The 21,397-nt window shown below is 33.5% G+C and overlaps 1 protein-coding gene across 1 annotated transcript in view; it reads left to right on the plus strand.

The window, feature by feature from the left end:
* Positions 1-175, plus strand: part of LOC117781281 — a 50,181-nt gene extending 50,006 nt beyond the window's left edge. The window contains 1 exon segment of the mRNA XM_034618033.1: positions 3-175. Coding sequence (XP_034473924.1) covers positions 3-148 — 146 coding nt within the window. The 3' untranslated portion in view covers positions 149-175.
* The last annotated feature ends 21,222 nt before the right edge of the window (positions 176-21,397 follow it).

Genomic DNA, 21,397 nt, shown 5'->3' on the forward strand with positions numbered 1-21,397 from the left:
AACCTCAACGACAACAACGAGTTCATCCTCCACACAAGCAGGTTCTTCTATGCATTATCATCAACATCATCATCAACAGCAGCAGCAGCAGCAGCCGCAGCAGCCGCAGCAGCATCAGCATCATCCTTATCCACACACAGACAACTAAGCTTAACTTTAATCAAACTAAGTCCAATCTAAAGTGAACTATATATTAGCAACCCTTTTCCCGCCCCGCACATTGTAAATAGTTTTCTAAGCACAAATCATACAGTCCAGTTTTAAAGGTATTTCACAAAACATATTGATGATATGAGCACCTGAATGTGTGTCTTGTCCAGAGTTGGAAGCAACTAAATAACTTAACATACTTAGAAGTTAATACCAATAACAGATAAGTAATTAATTGAAATAACAAAAAAAACTATTTCACTTGCGGCACAATGTCGTTATTTCAGTTGGCGAAATTGGAATTTATGTGTTTTCCACGCTCACAAATCGAATAATCGTATATTGTTAATCGAATGAAACGAATTTTGTTTAGCGTTTAGCAGTTAATGTTTTGTTGGTAGTTAATGTTGTTAGCATAATGCTGAAAAGCCAAAAAAAAAAAAATGATAAAATATGTTGAAAGTTGATGTTACGTTTTGCATTTATGTTGCCAGTAAGCGATATTACTAATACTTATGTAAGCAGTCACATGCACACAAACACACATCGACTCTACTGTGATGGAAGCGCCAGAGGTCAGAGGTCACGTGTCGTCCATTGTTCCTTCCATACTTAATGTTAACATACTGTTAAAAGTTGAAATAATACAAGGATTATCCGCCGCACTCGCTTGATAAACTCAACAAAATCTATTTACAAAACTAAAACTATTTTTTTATTTTATGCTTGAGCAAATCACGAATACTTACTTATATATTTGTACTTACAATTTAGCCCGTACATAGAAACAGGCAAAGCAACTCTAACGATGGATATATTTGTACATAATGTTTAGCATTTAAGTGTCAACGACAACATTTACAAAAATACAAAAATATAAAAAAATATATATGTGCTCTTGTGTTAAAAAACAAAACGAATTATAAGTAAAGCAATTCATTTTAAAAATTAATTTTAATTACTTCTGACTGATTATTTTGGTTGCCTAACTATAGGCTGATCTTGAAAAAAAATCTTACTGTAAGAAAATGTTTTTTATTGTATGGAGCCCAAAATCTATCAAAAAAGTGGGTTTGGTTCTTGTAATTTTAGGTTGTTGCCTAGTGTTATCATTCAACAGAATATTAAGAATCGACCGCAAAAGACATTACAGTGTAATGATAGCACTAAACCTAAGTAAGTCTGGGAATCGACATAAATTAACTTTTAATTTTTCCATGTTCTTTTATTTTTTTTTTCAAATGGAATACAGGTATTTTGGCAATATAGAAGGTTTTAGAACTGAAATTTATGAATATCGGAAGTATTTGACTTAAGGCTGTTCTCTGGCAAGCGTTCAACCAAAGTTTTCCCACACTTAATTTGTACTTTTTCATGAGATCTTTTTAGTTACTTGCTTAGTGGATTCCAACAAAATGTTGAGCGACATATTTAAAATTTTTTAGGAAGCACTCTTAACTGATGTTGAGTCGGGATTAAAATAGATGTATTAACTTGTAAGTATTTTAAATCAAAAGTAATCCACACAAAATCTGTGACTAGTAGAAATAAAATGATTTCTGTTTAGAAGTAGGATAAAATTGATCAAACTTATTTAGTTAATAGTATGTTACAATCTTAATTCTATTGACAATTCAGTTAGTTGTAAGAAACAGAAACGAACTTGATGACTGTACATAATTCTGAAAACTGTTAAAAAATTAATTAGCCAGCTTATCGTAAGTATTTGCCAAATAACACATATGTCATTCAGTCATCCACTCAACTGCTGCACTAACTCATCCCATAATGAGCATTATAAGTATAAATATGTATGCATATGTACTTGAATGTGTATTGGCTCAAATCGGTCAACTATATCATATAGCTGTCATAGGACCGATCGGGTGAAAATTAAGTCTTAGTATGATAAACTTTTTGTTTAATGAGATATCGTAACCAATCTGATATAATAAGCATATAACTTGGTTTTATATATCCTGTCCAAAGTTGATTCAAATCGGACCGCTATATCATATAGCTGTCATAGGACCGGTCAAACGAAAATCAAGTCTTAGTAAGAAAAACTTTTTTCCATTATTTGTTTTTGCCATAGTAAGTACGGGGTCTCCGACAGTTGAGTATGCTCGTTTTTATGATGAGATTGTTTTTTTTTAGAATTTTTTAAAATTTGCCATTTGTCATCATTACTCGAGAATGCCAAAACCGATTTGGCAGTTATATGATATAGTAAACCGATTTGAACCAAATATGGTCAAAATGTGTAAAATAACAACAAACTGATATTGTGTGAGATTAGTTAAGATATCTCAAAAATCACAGAAAATTTTCATACTAAAGGACATGCCGCTCCACAAGGAAGTAAATAAAATAGGAAAAAAATGTAATAAAGAATTTTAAACAAAAGAAATCTAAAAAAAGCTAAACAAAAAATCACCACTTTCTTAATTCAAAAAATTATGTCTCTTAAACTACTGGTTTAAATCTTAAATTTTGTATTAATGAATTATAGTTATATTCATTAGGTTTTGTCGTACCAGATTTTTTACAATATTCTAAGAAAAAAATCTTACTGTAAGAAAAATGTTTTTATTGTATGGAGCCCAAAATCTATCCAAAAAAGTGGGTTTGGTTCTTGTAATTTTTAGGTTGTTGCCTAGTGTTATCATTCAACAGAATATTAAGAATCGACCGCAAAAAGACATTACAGTGTAATGATAGCACTAAACCTAAGTAAGTCTGGGGAATCGACATAAATTAACTTTTAATTTTTCCCATGTTCTTTTTATTTTTTTTTTTCAAATGGAATACAGGTATTTTGGCAATATAGAAGGTTTTTAGAACTGAAATTTATGAATATCGGAAGTATTCGACTTAAGGCTGTTCTCTGGCAAGCGTTCAACCAAAGTTTTCCCACACACTTAATTTGTACTTTTTCATGAGATCTTTTTAGTTACTTGCTTAGTGGATTCCAACAAAATGTTGAGCGACATATTTAAAATTTTTTTAGGAAGCACTCTTAACTGATGTTGAGTCGGGATTAAAATAGATGTATTAACTTGTAAGTATTTTAAATCAAAAGTAATCCACACAAAATCTGTGACTAGTAGAAATAAAATGATTTCTGTTTAGAGAAGTGGGATAAAAATTGATCAAACTTATTTAGTTAATAGTATGTTACAATCTTAATTCTATTGACAATTCAGTTAGTTGATATAAGAAACAGAAACGAACTTGATGACTGTACATAATTCTGAAAACTGTTAAAAATTAATTAGCCAGCTTATATCGTAAGTATTTGCCAAATAACACATATGTCATTCAGTCATCCACTCAACTGCTGCACTAACTCATCCCATAATGAGCATTATAAGTATAAATATGTATGCATATGTACTTGAATGTGTATGTAAATACATGTACACTCGTCCATATATGCATGTTCGTAATGGCCGTCGACTCGTGCGCTGGAGCTGCAGCCTGGTGACTGGTGTCTGTGCCTGATGCCTTGAGGGGCCTTTAAACACCAGCTAATTAGCGGTACGTGTGAGTGCGTTTGTCAGGCGTTAAAGGAATGGGACACGAGCTGGGCAGGGGAGGAGGGCATTCTCTCGGGCACTCAGCTGCAGCAGAGATCGCGCTGTGTTATCAACGAATTCAAATCAAAAGGCAAGCTCACCTGTAGCAATGACATGTGTTGCTGCTGTTGTTGATGGCGAGAGAGCGCTCCAAGTGTATGTATAGAGTTGACCCCTGTACGAATTCATTCCCCCATTATCGCTTCCCTGTACCACAATCATGTTTATTGTTCATCGTTCATTGTGCTGGACTATAAAACAAAATGAGAAATGTTGTCGCACAATAAAGTAAACAATTGTACGAGTATGTATTCATGCGACAGCACTGGATGCTCTATTAGATTTAAACGTAATGATTAAACCACAGTCCGGTGTGTGCAATCAATTTATTTTTCTGTAGGGAAAATTTTAACTTTTAACTGCTTCAATCATTGTCCTTGACTACACGGGTGCTGCGACATTAAATGTGTCATTTTAATAGGCTGGCATTATTCACAGTTCTCTGAGTTGGTAATTAACAACTTCAGTTGACTTTAGTTTCGAATTTCATACAAGCTTTAATTAGCAATAAAGTGAAGGGAAAACTCTAAATATGCGAATTTGCACAATGGACATATGGGCAACTCTCCAGAAATGTCAACCGCAGCCAAAAACTTAAAATTAATCAAAACTCACATCTTGTGAAATTTTCTTTCAGAATCCGATTTTTTTACGTTTTTAACTTTTTTGCCTAAAGCTTACTTCCAAAATGGAGTGTTTGTATTATAATGATTTTTTGACGAAATCTTTCATTTAGGAACAAAAAGGTAATAAAAATGCAAAGAAAACACTTTAATTCTACTATTAAAGCTTCTTGATGACTAAAAGTTAAAATACAATCATATCTGAAATAAACAAAAAACATAAAACTATTGAAAAATGCGTGAAGCCCTGCCATTTTATCCATTTTTTTGATTTACAAGTTTTTTAAGTAAAGAAAGTGAAAGTGAATACAGCTAATTAAAAACTAAACTACTTAATATTTTTGAATCAAGTAAAAGACGTTATTAGGTGGCATCAAGGTATAACATTCTTAAATTAATAGCATTAAAATATTCTCAGGTTTCCTGAAGTAAGTGTTTGAACTGTACGCCATGAGAACAACTTGTTTTGAGTTGCATGCGAGTGCCTTGGTTTGTTCTTATTTCTTAATTTTATTTTATACTATTTGATATAGCCGTCCGATAATGACATGTTCGATTCCTTTCCCTTCGAAGTAAATAAATAAACACATTATAAAAAATTAAGTATTATAAATTAATTAAGGATAATATAAAATTAATCATAGATATAAATTAAGGTAAAAATTGTTGAATGCGTATCTGAAATGCTGTTCAAATAATCTTATATTCAAGCTTGGCTTATCATTATATATTTGCAATTTGTATTTGTAGGGAGTTGTTTAAGTAAAAACATTGAAAGATCTACTACATTTGTAATGAATGGAATTTTTGGGATGCTTGACCTAAAATGCAATCGCTTCACATCGATTCTCTTGGCCCTGTTTTCTCTCATTTGATTTTACCCGACACAAAATGGCAATTTCAGTTATCTTCTTTCATTCGAGCGCCCTTTCGACCGGAAATTGTAGCTAAGCGTTGACCGAACAAACAAACGACTGGCAATAAAAAAGAAAGAAAAAAAAAACAAAATGAGTGAAAACAATGACAAAAAAAAGAAGAAGTAGCTAAAAGGCTGTATACAGTGTACCAATCACAAGCGCAAACCTTAAAGATAAATCTGCACAATAACCAAACGAGAAATAACGCCATGTAGACATTACCAGATAGGAAACCATAATGAGCTGACGTTGCTATATGTGTCTAGAGATCATCTCATCATGACCGAAGGCTGACCACATGATGATGATGATGAAGATGCTGCTGTTCATTATGATCACAACACAGTCGCTTTATGAGCGATATTACCGTAAGATAATGAGCACTGTGGGGCGTTGGCTATAGACTCTACAGACTGAAACTGACTTGCAGGTTGGTGAAATCTCGTTGAAGCACCTGACCCGAAAATGTTTCACATTGCCAGTTACAGTTAAACGCCATTTTCCGTTGAATTTGTGGTCGTTAAGCGAGCGAGCGAGATAGCAAGCGATCGAGCCACAGCATCAGCAACAGAGATTCAGAGTCAGAGTCAGACTTTGCTTGGAGCATTATCTTCCCATCCAGTAGCAACAGCAAATATCTTGTCAAAATGTTGCCCTCAAAAATGAAACAAGCACTGCTCTTATATTTTAGATGGCCACGCCTCGAGGGCGAAACGGTAAATGGAACAAATGTTGGCTTTAAATTAGTTAGTCGCTTGAAATTAGTATTGTAGATGCCGCTCGGTTGTGTTGTGGCTTGTTTGACCCATGGTTTATTCACCTGTCGTCATAGTTGAGCTTAAATTAAAATTAAAACTGCAATAACTTTTGTTGCCGTCGTTGTTTTATTGTTGTTGTTGTTATTGCTCATACATAAATTGTTATTGTTGGGTTGGTTATCTTAATGAAACTTTTTAAATCCTTTTAACAAACGGCGAGCTATTAAACCATACGCTATTTATAAAGCTCACACTCTCCGTATTTGTCTCCGATTTAAATATTAATTTTGAGGCATGTGAAAATTAATTACATTTAATTTACTGTTCTCCTCGTTCTTGGTCCGCTTCAAGCATATGAGTTGCCGTTTCGACTGCTATTGTTGCCTTTTTATTTTGTTTGATTATTTTTTTAGATATGCTCTTTAATTGCATTATAATTTAAATTTTCGGATCATAAAACTGACGACTGTCTGCCTGTCCATGCAGTAGTCAAAAGTAGCTGAGAGACCGCTTTATGTGCCACCTTTTTGATTGTCTGCCGTTCGAGAATGGAACGTTTAAAGGTCAAATGAAACTTTTATTTAATTGAATTTCAAACGAAATGTACTTAGGGTAGTAGTCGTTTATTCTCAGCGTACTCATCATAGATCTTTGCGTGTTTTTATAAACAAATTAAACGGAAGCTATGCCCAAAAAGATCAACTGGATTAGTCTCTTGGGTGTGCTCCAATTAGACTGCAATTAGCAATTGAAACCAACAGCTTATCAGACCTACACATGTATATAATTAAGAATCCACTTCATTAACCTAAAATAAACGAATCAACCACTAGGAAATCAGCTTTCAAAACAAACCAAACTTGCTGCTAAAATCATTTTCAAGCCATCGTGAAACTCCAATTTAATATGAGTTCTCGTCTGTATTTGTTACTTTCAACTTTATGCACTCATAGCAGGCATAATTCACACACTCTCGAACATAATTCAAATCCCCGAAGCGCCAATTCGCCCATTTAATTAATTTAATTAACTAAAGGATTACAAAACGACACCCAATGGACGCGGAATGTAAGGCCTGTAAATAAAGGAGACCATCAAAGTTTAAACAGAAGCCACAAAGCCACTGAACCATCAAGACAACAAGTCACCAAGCCACAGCGAAGGAGAGAGATAGAGAGAGCCAGACAGAGAGAGAGAGAACTAATCAAGCGGCATGCAGCAATGGTAACGCTTTGCTATGCAGTCCGCACGCTTTATAAAATAATGAGAGATCGCTTGAGGCAAAGAAGAGTGAGTGAGAGAGGGAGTTGAAAAAGAGGGGGAGACTCTGGTAGCTTGATTGCACCCGTAAGTGCCATATTGTCACCGTTTGATCAATCAGACTGCCGCCAACTTGCAACCGTCCCTTGAGTTTGAGCTCGTAAATGTAACTCAATCCCCCCATTGATGAGTCGCTGTTCACTAGAGTTGGTATATTAAGTTCAATTTGCTGAATTAGTTCAGCTGTTCATTTTTTTTTAAGGTATACCATGCATTGCATTTTTTAGCGAAGGAATGCTTTTGAAATCTATAATATCCCAACAACTTTACTTTAAGCTTCTTATTTTAAATTAACAACCATTTTTATCAGTGTTTTTTAATGGCATTGTAATTTTTTGTTAGTTTTATATATATTGTTTTTTTAATTTTTCGTAAATTATATTTAAGCATTTCATATCAAAAATTGTAATTTTTAAATAATATTTAATGCAATTTAAAAGTGTGTAAAATATAGTGTGTTACCAGATTTTACGAGAAATTAACTGATGGTGAATATTGTGAATGTAAAAATTTACCGACGGTGAAAAAGTGTCGGTTAAAAAGTCTTACTTACTTATTTCAATATATATAAAAGCACTTTAAAGTAACTACTTGTATTACTTTGAAAACATTAAATCGCTTTAGCTGCGTGTCAAAAATTTAAGGCAATCTTGACAATCTTGGCAATCTTTGGTATCTCTATCTCTTATAGTCTCTGAGATCTAGGCGCTCACACAGACGGACAGACGGACAGACACACATGGCCATATCGACTCGGCTGTTGATGCTGATCAAGAATATATATACTTTATGGGGTCGGAGATGCCTCCTTCTCCCTGTTACATACATTCCAACGAACACAATATACCCTTTACTTATTTTTTAAGTAACGGGTATAATGAGCAATATACTTTATGAATGACTCAATAAGTAGATTCGTTCATTTGAGCGACCTGCTCACTTGAACTTATCCTGAACGAATCGACACAGCTCAACTGTCTACGCTTCGATCATCGATCTGTGATCTGCGATCGCCTTCGATTGTTGCGTAACTTGTTCCCGAGGACGCAACCGCGGTTCGCAATTAGCTCTGGCTGCCAAGACGTTTGGTGAACCCGCCGCTAATTGACAATATTTATGAACACGTACGCATTTTGTCGCGGCTTTAATTGGTTCGTTGTCGCCCGTTGTTGTCCGACCATCGACCATCCAGCATCGCCCACAGCTGGCCAATTATTTTCATCAAAATTGCTGACAATTTTAAGCGTACGCCTTTCAAATGAAGATCTTAGCCAGCTTTTAGGTGACGTTTTGGTTATACGAATGCCACACAAAATTAAAAAGAAAACGACAAGCAAATGGAAAAAAATGTGTCATAAAATGTCGCTAGATGTGAGTGTTATATACTATTTATAACTAGGACCAGGTCTTGACATGAACTTACGACTAAACGTATTTTTTTTTTGTGCTGTGGCTAATTAATTCAATTAACTTTAATTACACATTAAAGCATTCTGAAAGCTCTCGCTACTTGCTACTTTAAGCCAAACAAGTTCCATTTTATCCGCACCTATTTTGAGAATTAGTTTTCAGTTTAATATTTCTGTGCATAACGCGGTGCTACAGTCAAAAAACTTCTGGGATGCGACATAGCGTAGGTTGTAGATATTGTTAAATGAAAGATTGTGGCATACCAGATTTTTTTGTTGCACATTAAAAAAAAATAACGGTGAAAAAACCGTTTTTTCGAGGTTGATGGAGTAAAGCAGTCATATGTTTTAAAAAATATGCATCCTACAATACCTTTCCAACGGTGTATTACACTAAGAGCTCGGATAAAAATTTAGGGAACTACGTATAAAAATATATGGATTTTTTCAGAGTTTAGCATCTTCAAGGGCGTAGGCAGGGAGGGCAGAGGGGGGAACTTACCCCCCAACCCCCTTCACTCTGGCTAACAATAGAGGCCGCTTCAGTTGTGAAGCAATGGGCGGTGGCTCGAATCCCCCTCGTAACAAATTAATATAACATTTATAAAATTAATAAAAATTACTAAAACAGAATAAAATGTAAATAAATCAAAATTTAAAAATAAAAAAATTAAAAATATAAAAAATAGTTTTTATTTATTTTATTTTTTGATTTTAATTTTAAGAACATTTATTCGTAAAATAAGAACTTGGAATTGTTTAAAATGTTCTTAAAATAAGAACATTTATTCTTAAAATAAGAGCTTGGTCTTATTTAAAATGTTCTTAAAATCAAGATATGTTCTCTTAATTCAAAAATATTATGTTCTCGACGCATTTTTTAGACAACAAATCTTAGTTCTGAGACCAAAATCTTGATTTTAGAACATTTTTTTAAATCAGTGTACAGATATGTCCTACATATCGTTGAAAAGATGTGCTTAAGGGCTTTTGGGCGTACCTTTAAACTTTTTTTCTAGAGTACTCAGGTAACATTTTACAGGTGAAATAAGGTTTTTAAGCTTATAAGCTATAAGCTATAACAATTTTAATATATAAAAACAAATTTTTCTTTAATAAAAAGGTCAACCTTTTTGCGCATGGTGAATGTAATTTTTTTTAAATTTATATATTTATGTTTTAAATTTATTTATTAAATTAAATACTGTTCATCACAAAATTGGATATCAGAAATATTGGGGCATGGAAAGACTTTCGTCACTAGTCTTTTACCTCGTAATGATGTTTTTTTTGGAAGATATATACAGCTAATTTGCTAATTTGTTAATTTGGTTAATTTGCTATGACTGTCCGAACAGATCGAGTTATATACCGATCGAAAGTGAAAATAAAAATATAAATTTAAAAAATCACGAAAATTGGCATTCGGCACTGCGCAAAAAGTATTACAATTCTCGAGCTTTTTTCTCGATCTGATCGGACAGTCATGGCAAATTTTCCATATTAGCTGTACATATTGCAAGTCGCCTTTCGCACCCTTCGTGCTGCTTTCGTCACTAGAGCTAACAGCCGTCCGCACAAAATTGGATATCAGTAATTTTGGGGCTGGAAAATGACTAGACTTTTACCTCGTGTAGAGGTTTTTTTTGGTGTGATTTTCACTTACGGACAATCTTTTGCAATTTATCAATGGAGTTTCATGCAATTTATTTGAGAGTTATCTTTTTTGCATGGTTATTCTATTTTAATGATATAAAATACAAGTAAGTGAAAACTAGGTTAAAAGATATGTATCCTGTACAGATGTGGTCCCAGCAACATATTTATTGTCTTTTTATTTTATTAAATACATAAAATTAAAGCGAATATTCTTATAAAAAAGCATCTCGTATTTATATGAGCTGTAATTCAAGCGTGACTTTCGATCTCCAAAATTGAATTAAACCCTGTTGCAAATCTCTGCAATAAATAGGAAAATCTCTCAAAGAAATTGTAAGGCAGATGATGGACCAAATTATTACTTTACTATTTTTCAATCAGTGAGAATGTGATATTCTGAAGTCAGAGCCACACCGGATTATTTCATAGAAGGATATAGAGACCAATAAAACATTTATTGTAATTGCGTCGATTAATGGCTATTGAGACCATATTGTGCGCAGCCCAGGGTAATTAAGAGCAATTTCTGGTCATGTTGCAAGATTTACCAACGAAGACTCGCTCATATTTAACTTATACTATTATAAAATTTTATCAAGAATTTGTTGGTGTTTAAAATGATTTTTTCAAAACTAATTGTTATAGATATATTATATTTATATAGAACATTACAAATGAGTTAAAGTCAGGAACCAAAACTGTTATGAGGAATAAGCAACAAATTGTTATACTTATAATAACTGTTCCAGTTTTCACTTTCGGCAAGATTTCTCGGAAGTAAAATCTTTCACCTAGTCTAATTTCATTCTGGAAATATTTTGCGTATTGAATTCACTGCGATGTGGTGAAGTTAAGTTTAATATGCTGAAAAAGATAATTTTTCAATACTTATGGTAGCATAAATGCAACGTGAATTACATTTTATGAAATTCTATGAAACTGGGAGCGAAACCCGGAACAGGACTAAATATCTCTGCTAACAGCTAAAAAACTTATATTTATATCTTATACAAAAGCCCTTTTAAATGATTATATAAAAGTCTTTATTTTATTTTTTAAACATAATAGTCTTTAAGTACTTTTATTCAAAAAGTCCGTAAAGTCTTGATTCTTTGTTTTAAGTCTCAAACAATAAAACAATAATTTTTGGATATTTAATCAATAATTGCACTATTAACTATTCCCACTCAGTGAGTATTTTTGAAGTAGTTCTTCAACAATTTTCTTATCGTAGTAGATTTTTAAAGCTGTGGATTAAATTTTAATGTTAATTTTAAAGATGAGCTTGGCCCTGATCCAAAAAGAAATTCAATTATAAATATTTCACACACAAGTGCCTGATTAAAAAACTGTCATCCTTAAATAAACTCTGCAATTTGACCTACATTCATTAAGTTAAACTGTTCGTTCATACTATTACCTGAGGAGTTTAAGGCATTTTGGAAATGTGGTTCAGTATCTTTTACCGTTATGCGTTATAGGAAGTGCAAAACTAGATAATACGACTAGTTAGCCCCACCGCAGTGCAGTGCTGTGAGTATTGTGGTTGCTTATAGTCTAACCGCAAACGGATAAATGTACGACAATACGACAAAAGTCGTATCTCATTGTAGTCTGCTGTCATTTGTCAAAAGGCGGCTTAAAGCAAAAATCGCCCAATTAGCGACACAGTTAAACGTCAACATCCTCACGGCTTCACATCCGGAATGGACCACCGTCTCGCTGTACAGATCTGAGTCCAGTTGCGAGATCTTGACTTGGCCACATGTAGCCAGTGACGGTTACATTTTCGCCATCAATCATCAACCTCAACTTCAACTTCAATTTCAAGCGGCTGCAACTGGGGAGAATCCAATCGAACCGCGGGCGCCTGCGAAAATATGCGGAACAGACAAAAACAACAACGATAACAGCAACAACAACAACAATAACAACATTGACAATGCTGATGATGGACAATTGGATATTTGCTGCTGTCCTGGGGATGTCACGAGACCTGCTTTCGCAATTAGCTGTCAATTATCACATAATTCGAGGTGGCAGCCAGTCGGGGGTAGCCGTGAAATTGGGTTTATTGATTTGCTAAAACAATTTACAAATGTCACGAGTCTCGAATTTATTTATTTATGTTTTACAGCCACTCGAAGTGCCGCCGTTGTCGCCAACAATGCGAACCATTCCCTATTGCCCAGCCATTTTCATTAACGTGGCCATAAAACACACACAATACGAAAAACGAATATTGTGTAGCAATATTTCATTTGATCGGAGAGGCTACCGTTTGTTGTGGGTGCTCTGACTATAGCTATCGGGGAAACATAGCCCATGGTCTGTTTGTGCACAAAGCAACGGTATTGTTCCTTCTCTTGGGTTTTTGAGATTCCCGCATTTCGGTTTCGAGTGACATATAATTAGCACAATTTACGAGTGCTGCTTTTTATGATTCAATTTATTTGACTTAGTTATTTAATATGAACAGCATGAGTAGCCGGAACTAAAGCTACCAACTTACAGCAAAGACTTTACTAATTTAACCCGAAATTCCATAATCTTTACGCTTTCAATTATAAAGAGCTAGTGTGTTGTAAATGCGGTGGAATTGTGGTAATTTAAAGAAAGAAATCGACATGTCTATAAAATGCCAAGATATGGTGGTACAGCTGTAACTGACATCCATTTCATGAACTTTAAGACAAAAGCAGCTATTTCAATCTTGTGAATAGACCAATAACCGTTTCATTTTGATAACCGGAACCGTACCCGAAAAAAATTTTTTATAAGAACCGAAAAACGAATCGCTTGTACCGATGCGCTTTCGGTACACTTTACCAACAATTATTTGTTGTTTTCTGTGTGCATATAATTTTTTCTAATTTTGCTTTTTACTTAAAAACTACTTTAAATTTAAATCAGGCTTGTGTCAATAAAATACGAATATATCTGTAAAAACCTGTTAATATATTTTTGTTTTATAGCACTTAATTATTTTGTGTTTTAATTTTATTTCTGTACCGGTACGTACCGGTACTGATACCGCAACCGAAAGGAAAAAACCGAAGTAGAACCGATATTTGTTTCGGATTGATTCCCTGGAATAGACATTACCAATAATAAAATTGATAATTGGCTAATATTTTTAAAGACGAAGTCTCATAATATTTATTTAGACGAGTCATAAGGATAGTACAATTTTACCACAATTCTGATCGAGCTTGAGTCTCGTAATTGAATTCAGTATACAAAGTAAATTAAAGTTGTATTGCTTCAATAGAATTGATATACTAGATCTACTTCAAATAGGTTAGGTTATGGATACATTCTGAGTATATTTCTTTAATCTGAAGTTAGCTGTTATATTTCGTTAAGTTATATTGGTAGATTTCCAGTTAAAAGTTGTTTAACGGTTATCTGAATTATTCAGCATTTTAGGCCCAGACTTTGTTCTCTGTTTCTGAGTAAAGGTAATGCTTAAATGAATTCGGCTTGATAAAACCCATTTCGTAAGCATATTAACTGATTTGGCAAGCAACTGTTGCACCAACACGCTGACGCTTAGCATCCCTGGCATGCAATTTGTTGACAATGTTGCCGTGCTGCAACGGACACAAAAGGCGGCAACAGGTGCACAATTACCAAACAACAACAACTACAAGGCATGCGTTAATTACGCCTTAGTCTGGGGCCTGCATCTGTCTTGGGTATGACTTTGGTTTGGGGTTTGAGCCATCGCACTAGCTGGGGGCCTGGGCACGGTGACAAAATTAAACTTAATTGTTTTATGACAGTCCGACAACTGTCTGGACCGCCGGGCGGGAGTTGGCTGAGACAGAGCGGCAAAATGTGTACCTCGGAGTCTCTCTAGGCTCGAGATTTGTAGGTCTGTGTAGCCTATGAGGCACCCAGACGACAGGCCTGAAATCACAGCTTCCATCAGTTGGCAGTTGACATTTTTTAGGGTCTTTAACTGCGTAGCTTTGTTTATCTTTTTCTGTCGTTTTCTTAGTTTAATTGTTTTTCTTGTAAACAATTTTGTTTTTTGCTGCAGCTCCCATTTTATAATATTTATTAAAAAATGTTTTACACAGAATCCGAGTTTTTAATGAACAAGCAAAACAAGACAAAAAGCCGACACAATAGACGACAGGTGTTGCTCAGCTTCCGCCTGGGCTATGGTTCCAACTCTAAACTGTTGGCTAAGTTATCTGACCAACATTTCTATCATTGTATTAAGGTAAACTTTCAGCATTTTCATGTCAATCATCCTGTCAATCTCCCCTTATTGTGGCTCCCTGGAACTCATAACTGACAACAGGCTCCGCGTATATAACTTTTAATAGTATTTCTAAGATACTCGTATGATAATATTGAGTAGGGTTTACTTAGTCTTGTAAAATTAGCAAATGTCGTTGAATAAATATTATAAACATTTAATAACTAAAAATATATTTTTTAAAAACTTTAAAGGAACATCATTCAAATATTTTAAAATACTTTAGAGCAGTCGAAGTAATATACAGTATACAGTATAGTTAAAAATATAATAATATTAATTTATTACTTAAGCTATGTTAATCTTTTTCATTTTACTTTTTAACGTTATATGATTTATTTAACGAGCTACTTGTATATAACTTAAATTAATATGGATTATAATTTATATCAGGAAATATAAAGCAAAGTTTGTTCGAGTAAGTTTTACAACTTCTATATTAAATAGAATTATGTATACATTCACTGAACGAAGTAAAAAATTAACCAATTATAATTTATAATATATAAAATATTAAATAGTTTTAAGTTATTTATTTAATACTCTTTAATAATGTTTTATATTTTTTCTTAAAGTGTATATCGTAATGCTTATTTAGCTTAGTCTGTGCTAACATTTAAACTACTTATTACAAACTATCCTATCTAATAATTTGCCCCTTTCCTAAGTCTCCCATTTCCTCAGTATTGTGTGGGGTACATACTGCTCATTAAAGATAGATCCGTAAATGTGTCATTCTACTCGGAAGACTCGGTCTTTATGATCCTGTTGCTGCCACTTTTTTTTACGAGTATTTTTTTTATCATTTGTTGATAATAATTATGGTCATTTGTGATAATTGTAGGCCATTGTGTCGAGTCTGAGGGTATGCTTTTTATGGTCGCACTTTAATAATAATTGTCATTTAGATAATTAGTTAACTGGCCACTTGAACTGCCTGGTATGCTGTTTGGCCGACGGTCGCTGGAGTTTATTAAATGAAAAGTTATGGAAAAGGAAATTTTCCACTGGTGCACTCTAAAGATTTATGATCTCTGATTACCAGGCGTTTAGCTGAGAAAAGTGAAAATAAGTTAAAGAAAAATGAATGAAGATCAGGGAAAATCCTATAGAGACATGATCGTAAACTGATCGTAAAAGATGATGTTTGTGAATGAAAAATCCAATTTGGTTTTAATTGTGTGAAAATTGTCTGCTTGGAAGCATTTTTCTGTAAGGCTTGACTGTTTTATTACTCAGAAATGCCAACAACGGAGCAGCGGCAACAACTTCCTGATCTATGGCAATAAGAAATCCATAAATCGCTAAGAAATGACCGTCCATCTTATCGTGATTGAACCACCCAAATAGTTTCTTCACACACTGACATCGAACACACAACAACGAACCGCACACAAAGAACTCATAATTAAATTATGCAAATTTGGCGCTCTCCGGCGGCAGCTTCAAAACGACACGTATGACAATAAACCAACACCAGGCAAACCAACACCACATCCAACACCAACATGGCATGTGTAGCCTCTTGAAGGCGAATACTCGGTATCTCCCGGCTAACGCCACACCGAATCGTTAAATTTGATTGATTTTGGCCAAGCTCAACTAATATACTATACATACATATAGTATGTGCATACACGTATAACCAACATCAGTTGGCCACTCACTGCTCATACGAGATCTTAATGAGAATGTAGCGCATTTAAATGTGGAGACAATTAAAATCGTTTCGAGTGTAGCAAGCGAATAAATTTGCTTAGCGCTTTTCTGTTTTTGTTTTTTATTATATTCATGAGCTGGTACTCTAACTTTGTGCTCACTGCTCACCCGGTGGATTACACTGATAGAAATTTAAGTAACATTAACATTACATTATTATAATGATTGTTTTCATTAATAAGATACAAGAAAAAGAAAAACACCATAATGATCGCCACGAATTAAAATGTTTGATTTTTTATGAATATTTATCAATGATTATTTTTTTATCAATGATCACTTCGATTTTTATTTTTTTATTGATCAAAACTTATTGCCACCTTTTTTTCTTTGAGTGGTTCCTCTGAGTTCCCTTTTTAAATAAATGTAACAAAATTGGAATAGGAGGCCCCTAAGCTATAAATTGCAATTGATTTTTATTTTAATAAAAAAAATAAGAATTTAAATGTAATTATATGCGATTTTTATTTTTTTTACTCAAAAATAATCAATTAAAATCTTTTAAAAAATCATCAAGTAATCCTTACTATGTAAATTTTAAAAATTAAACTTATGAAGATTATGATCTTTGGTTTAAACACGAAACGTTATTCCTTAACTGATTTGAACTTAAAAACTGTTATTATTATTAGAATTCTAATTAAACTAAAATCGAGGCAAGACTGGAAACCTCACAATATTATATAAATTTCCTTATTGTTTCCATTGGTTCGGAGTTTTTTTTAGCCTAAAAAATTATTAATTTAAGAATTTAAGAAAATCTTAACACTTAGAGATTCTAATTTAACCTTCTAACGGGTAAGACCGTCTGTAGACGGTCTTCCGTTTTTAGATTGTAAATGGAAAACTAATCAATTTTTCTTTTCGATTACATTTATTATGTATTAAGAATTGATTTTCTGACGTTCTAAGATATATGATTATTCTCCAATGAACCGTTTTTTTACAGAATTTTGTTAAACATTGAAATAGTGAAAATTCAAAATTTAAATATGACCAAATAAATTGGAATTTCAATCGCCAAAAAAAATATATTGACTAAGTCTATCGATTTGTGAATTAGACTGCTAGTAGGTAATATTATTCTCTTATGATTTGAAGAAAAATAACTAGACGTATTCTTAAAAAGGTAAAAACTGAAGACCGTCTGTAGACGGTCTTGTAGGCTTTTTGCAATTTTTTTAAATTTAAGTGTCTATTATTTATAAAATATATCAATTTATAAGCAATTGCTTGAGTTGATAGATTCGGTAGAAGCGATGTTAAGTTAAGCAGTGATGAAAGTAATGGGACTCTGATTATGTTGTCGACAGCATTTAATCTAAAAACTCAGACTATTCCAAAACTAATAGAAAGTTCGAGAATTTTGGAAACTATTTCATGCATTTCTTCAAGATTAAAGCCTCTCATTCAATGCTTCCCAAGACGCTCAGGCAACAGTTTAACCTACAGTCTAGGTCCTATACCCATCGATGTAGAAGAACTATCCACATCAACTGCATGCTACAAGCATTTCCGATCTTCATTGAACCAACTGGTCCCCAAATCCAGCCTAATTCGCGCCGAGTTCTTGTCCAAGATTCAAGGAGTTATCGTTAATTCCTTATTGTGGCCTTATGGGCAGTTACAATCCAAGGACGAAGAGCAGAAACATTAAGAAAGCTAAGCTTATGCTACTATATGATGAGTGACTTTTTTATAATTTCGTGAACATGAATGCCACTGATGGAAACATATTATACATGTGGGTTCTTGCATAGAAAATTTTCGACTCAAGCCCTGCGATCGCAGAGCAGCTGAAGCAAGCTGAGTTCCTTACAAAAATAGCAAAAGGACTTGTTTCTTTCAAGGAAATGGCATGAAATGACTTAGCCGGCCTAGAAATCACTGGAAACGAGCTGTTCATCTGATATCAGATAAAGATATAATATTTTCCAGTTTGGTTGGAAGAAGATACATATAGTCAGTATTTTGGTAGAAGTGAATGCTCAATTTATACAAATCAGTCTCCCAAAATTCTGTTTGGGCCTAGCATTACAAAAATAAATATATTTTATGACATCTAAATTAAAACAAAATACCTGTGAAAGGGATTTTCCACATATAACATAGTAACGGTCAACTCAAGCAATTGGTCATTTAAAATTGTTTATAAATTGATAGTTTTATAAGTGATAAGGGATAAGTGATAACCAACTCAAAAAAAAACTTTAGAAGCAAAAATAGCAAAAATTATCGCGTGCGATATTCCCTTGAGATGCAAGCGAACGGCCATATTTTATGCCGCTCAAACCGACAAGACCGTCTACAGACGGTCTTCAGTATTATGCACCTGACAGTGCATGATATTTTAAACATAAGCTTATTTAACCTATATCTACTTATAAAATAAATATCAACTTTATTGAATAACTATTTCGAGTTTGCTTGTTAGAGGGTTAAGGTTAGGAATTTATTAAATTTTTTCCAAAATCAAATTGAAATCGATTGATAGGTCATTGGCCTTGTTTTTCCTACTGGCTTATGAGTACAAAAAATACGATTGATCCTTAAAACACTAATTGCTTTAACAGATATCCTCTTCATATTAGTGAAATTTAGTGTTGGTAACCAATTCGAGTTGGCTTAAGCCAATTCTTAGCCCAATTCATTCGGTTCCACCACGATAATAACCAAGATTGCAAGCCACCAAAATTTTGGTAAAGGTTCGGTTTGATGGTGCAAGCTAGAGATGGGCATGGGCCTCTTCAAAAAATCCACGGGCTTCGGGCCTGAAAATCGTATACGGGCCTTTTTCGTTCGGGCCCGGGCCGCAGCCAAAAACCCGAAGCCCGGTAGGCCCGAAAAGTAAGAATTTCACACTTTCTTTTCATATGGATTGATATAATCTTTTCTGTAATAATTCGCTGTTAATGCCATTTCCGCATTTCTTTTATTGATTTGCATCGATATTTTTATTAAGCATAATTTTTTTTACCTATGAAATGCGTAAATAAGAGAAAAAATATATGAATCGCTAAAATTAGCATAGAAAAATATCAGGTTTTTACATAAAAAAAATTAAACATGTTTGTATTATATAAATAATTTTGGGCCGGGCTCGGGCCGGGCCGTCCTTTTTTGAAAATATGACCGGGGCAGAACGGGCCGGGCTTAAATAATCGAATTCGGCCCGTGCCCATCCCTAGATCGAGCCATAGAGCAAGACGTAGGTTCGGTTCGCACAGTTGTTAAGAAACAAATTTTGCCAAAATTAAACAGTGATACCTTATTTAAGAAATTTTAGCAGCCTTCTGCTAATGAAATGAACTGTCCAAATATGATAATACAATTGAATCTAGGATAAGTCTGGGTCGGTTTTTAAAATGGTTTTACGAATAAGTTTTGTATGCACATATTTATTCATGTTGATTAAAATTACAGGCATATAAAGAGAGGGAACCATCATTCGATTTTCGTTTATCGAATTACCAATATGTGCTATAATACCATTTATATTTTGAATTAATTGAATATTTAAATTTAAAGCTAATATTTCAATATATATAAAAGTATTTTAAAGAAATTACTGCCTAATAAAAACTACTGCATACTTTTAGGTGATTGTATTAAAATAATAACTTAATTAATAACTTTGGTTAGATATTACTCCCCTTCTACTTGTCCGATCTTGCTGCGGTTAAGTGAGATTATAGATAAAATTAATAGATAACGTTATTTGCCATAAAAACAGTAATTTCTTAAAAACTGTGGGTGGTGGTTTTTCGCGATTTGCGGTGGCGGAGGAGGGCGTGGCTTAAATTAAAAACAAACTTGATCTGCGTGGGGTCTATAGAAATCTGTGTGCCAAATTTGGTCACTCTATTTCTTTTAGTCTCTGAGATCTTAGAACTCACACGGACGGACAGACGGCTGTTGATGCTGATCAAGTATATATATACTTTATGTGGTCGAAGATGCCTCCATCTCTCTGTTACATACGTTCGAACGAGCTTTATACCTATTTTTTAAGTAACGTGTATAAAGACATTCTGCATCATGCCGAAAAAGGTTGAGCTTCTTAGTAAAGTAAAATACCTTTTTACGCAGGGCCGAATTAGCTGCATAGTTGCCTTTCGCATCCTTCGCGCTGATTTCGTCACTAACGCGGACTGCTGTCCGCAGCGATTAAATAGCTAATTAATCCAATTTAAGAATACAACTCTTACCTTAATCAAAACTTATATTCTGGGCAAGGGTGTAGGCAGCTTTGAGCGAAGGGGGGGACCAAATAATTTTTTTAAATATCATTATAAACCCTGCCACAAACTTCTACAGATTTTGAACAGAATTAATTTTAAAACAACTTTTTGAAAAATTCCTAGCTATGTAAATGTTATTTTATGTATGTGTTATATAATTAATATATTAAATTAAAATACATTTGATTCAATTTAAAAAATAACCTAAATATATACAAAACATTTTTGTTATTTAAAGCATATGTTCAGAAACACCACCTTTTGGGTTGCTTTAGGAGATTTTCAGAACACACATTCCTATGAGCAATATAGCTTCGTAGTCAAAATAGTCTTTGTAGTGATTTCAAACTTTATATAAGCTAAAATTATTTTGGACACTAGCATTCAGCATACAAGATCCTTATAAAAATAGGTTATACACTAGAGTGGGTCATTTTTTTTTGCGACAAAACAATGAATTCCAAGAAGGTTTGCCCAATATACCATCGGTCTAAAATCAAAATAGAGCTTATAAAATAAAATGAATTTTTTTTACTCCATACAGGACTGCTATACAAATATTTTTAATAAAAAAATCACAAAAAAGGCGTGGTCGAGGCCCTAGAAATGAACAATGGTTACTGTTAAATGTAAAAATTATAAAATTTAATCAAATTGTTTTTGAAATTTAACAAGAGGGCATTAAATATATTT

Source organism: Drosophila innubila (genome assembly GCF_004354385.1).
Source record: "Drosophila innubila isolate TH190305 chromosome 2L unlocalized genomic scaffold, UK_Dinn_1.0 4_B_2L, whole genome shotgun sequence".
NCBI lineage: Eukaryota > Metazoa > Arthropoda > Insecta > Diptera > Drosophilidae > Drosophila > Drosophila innubila.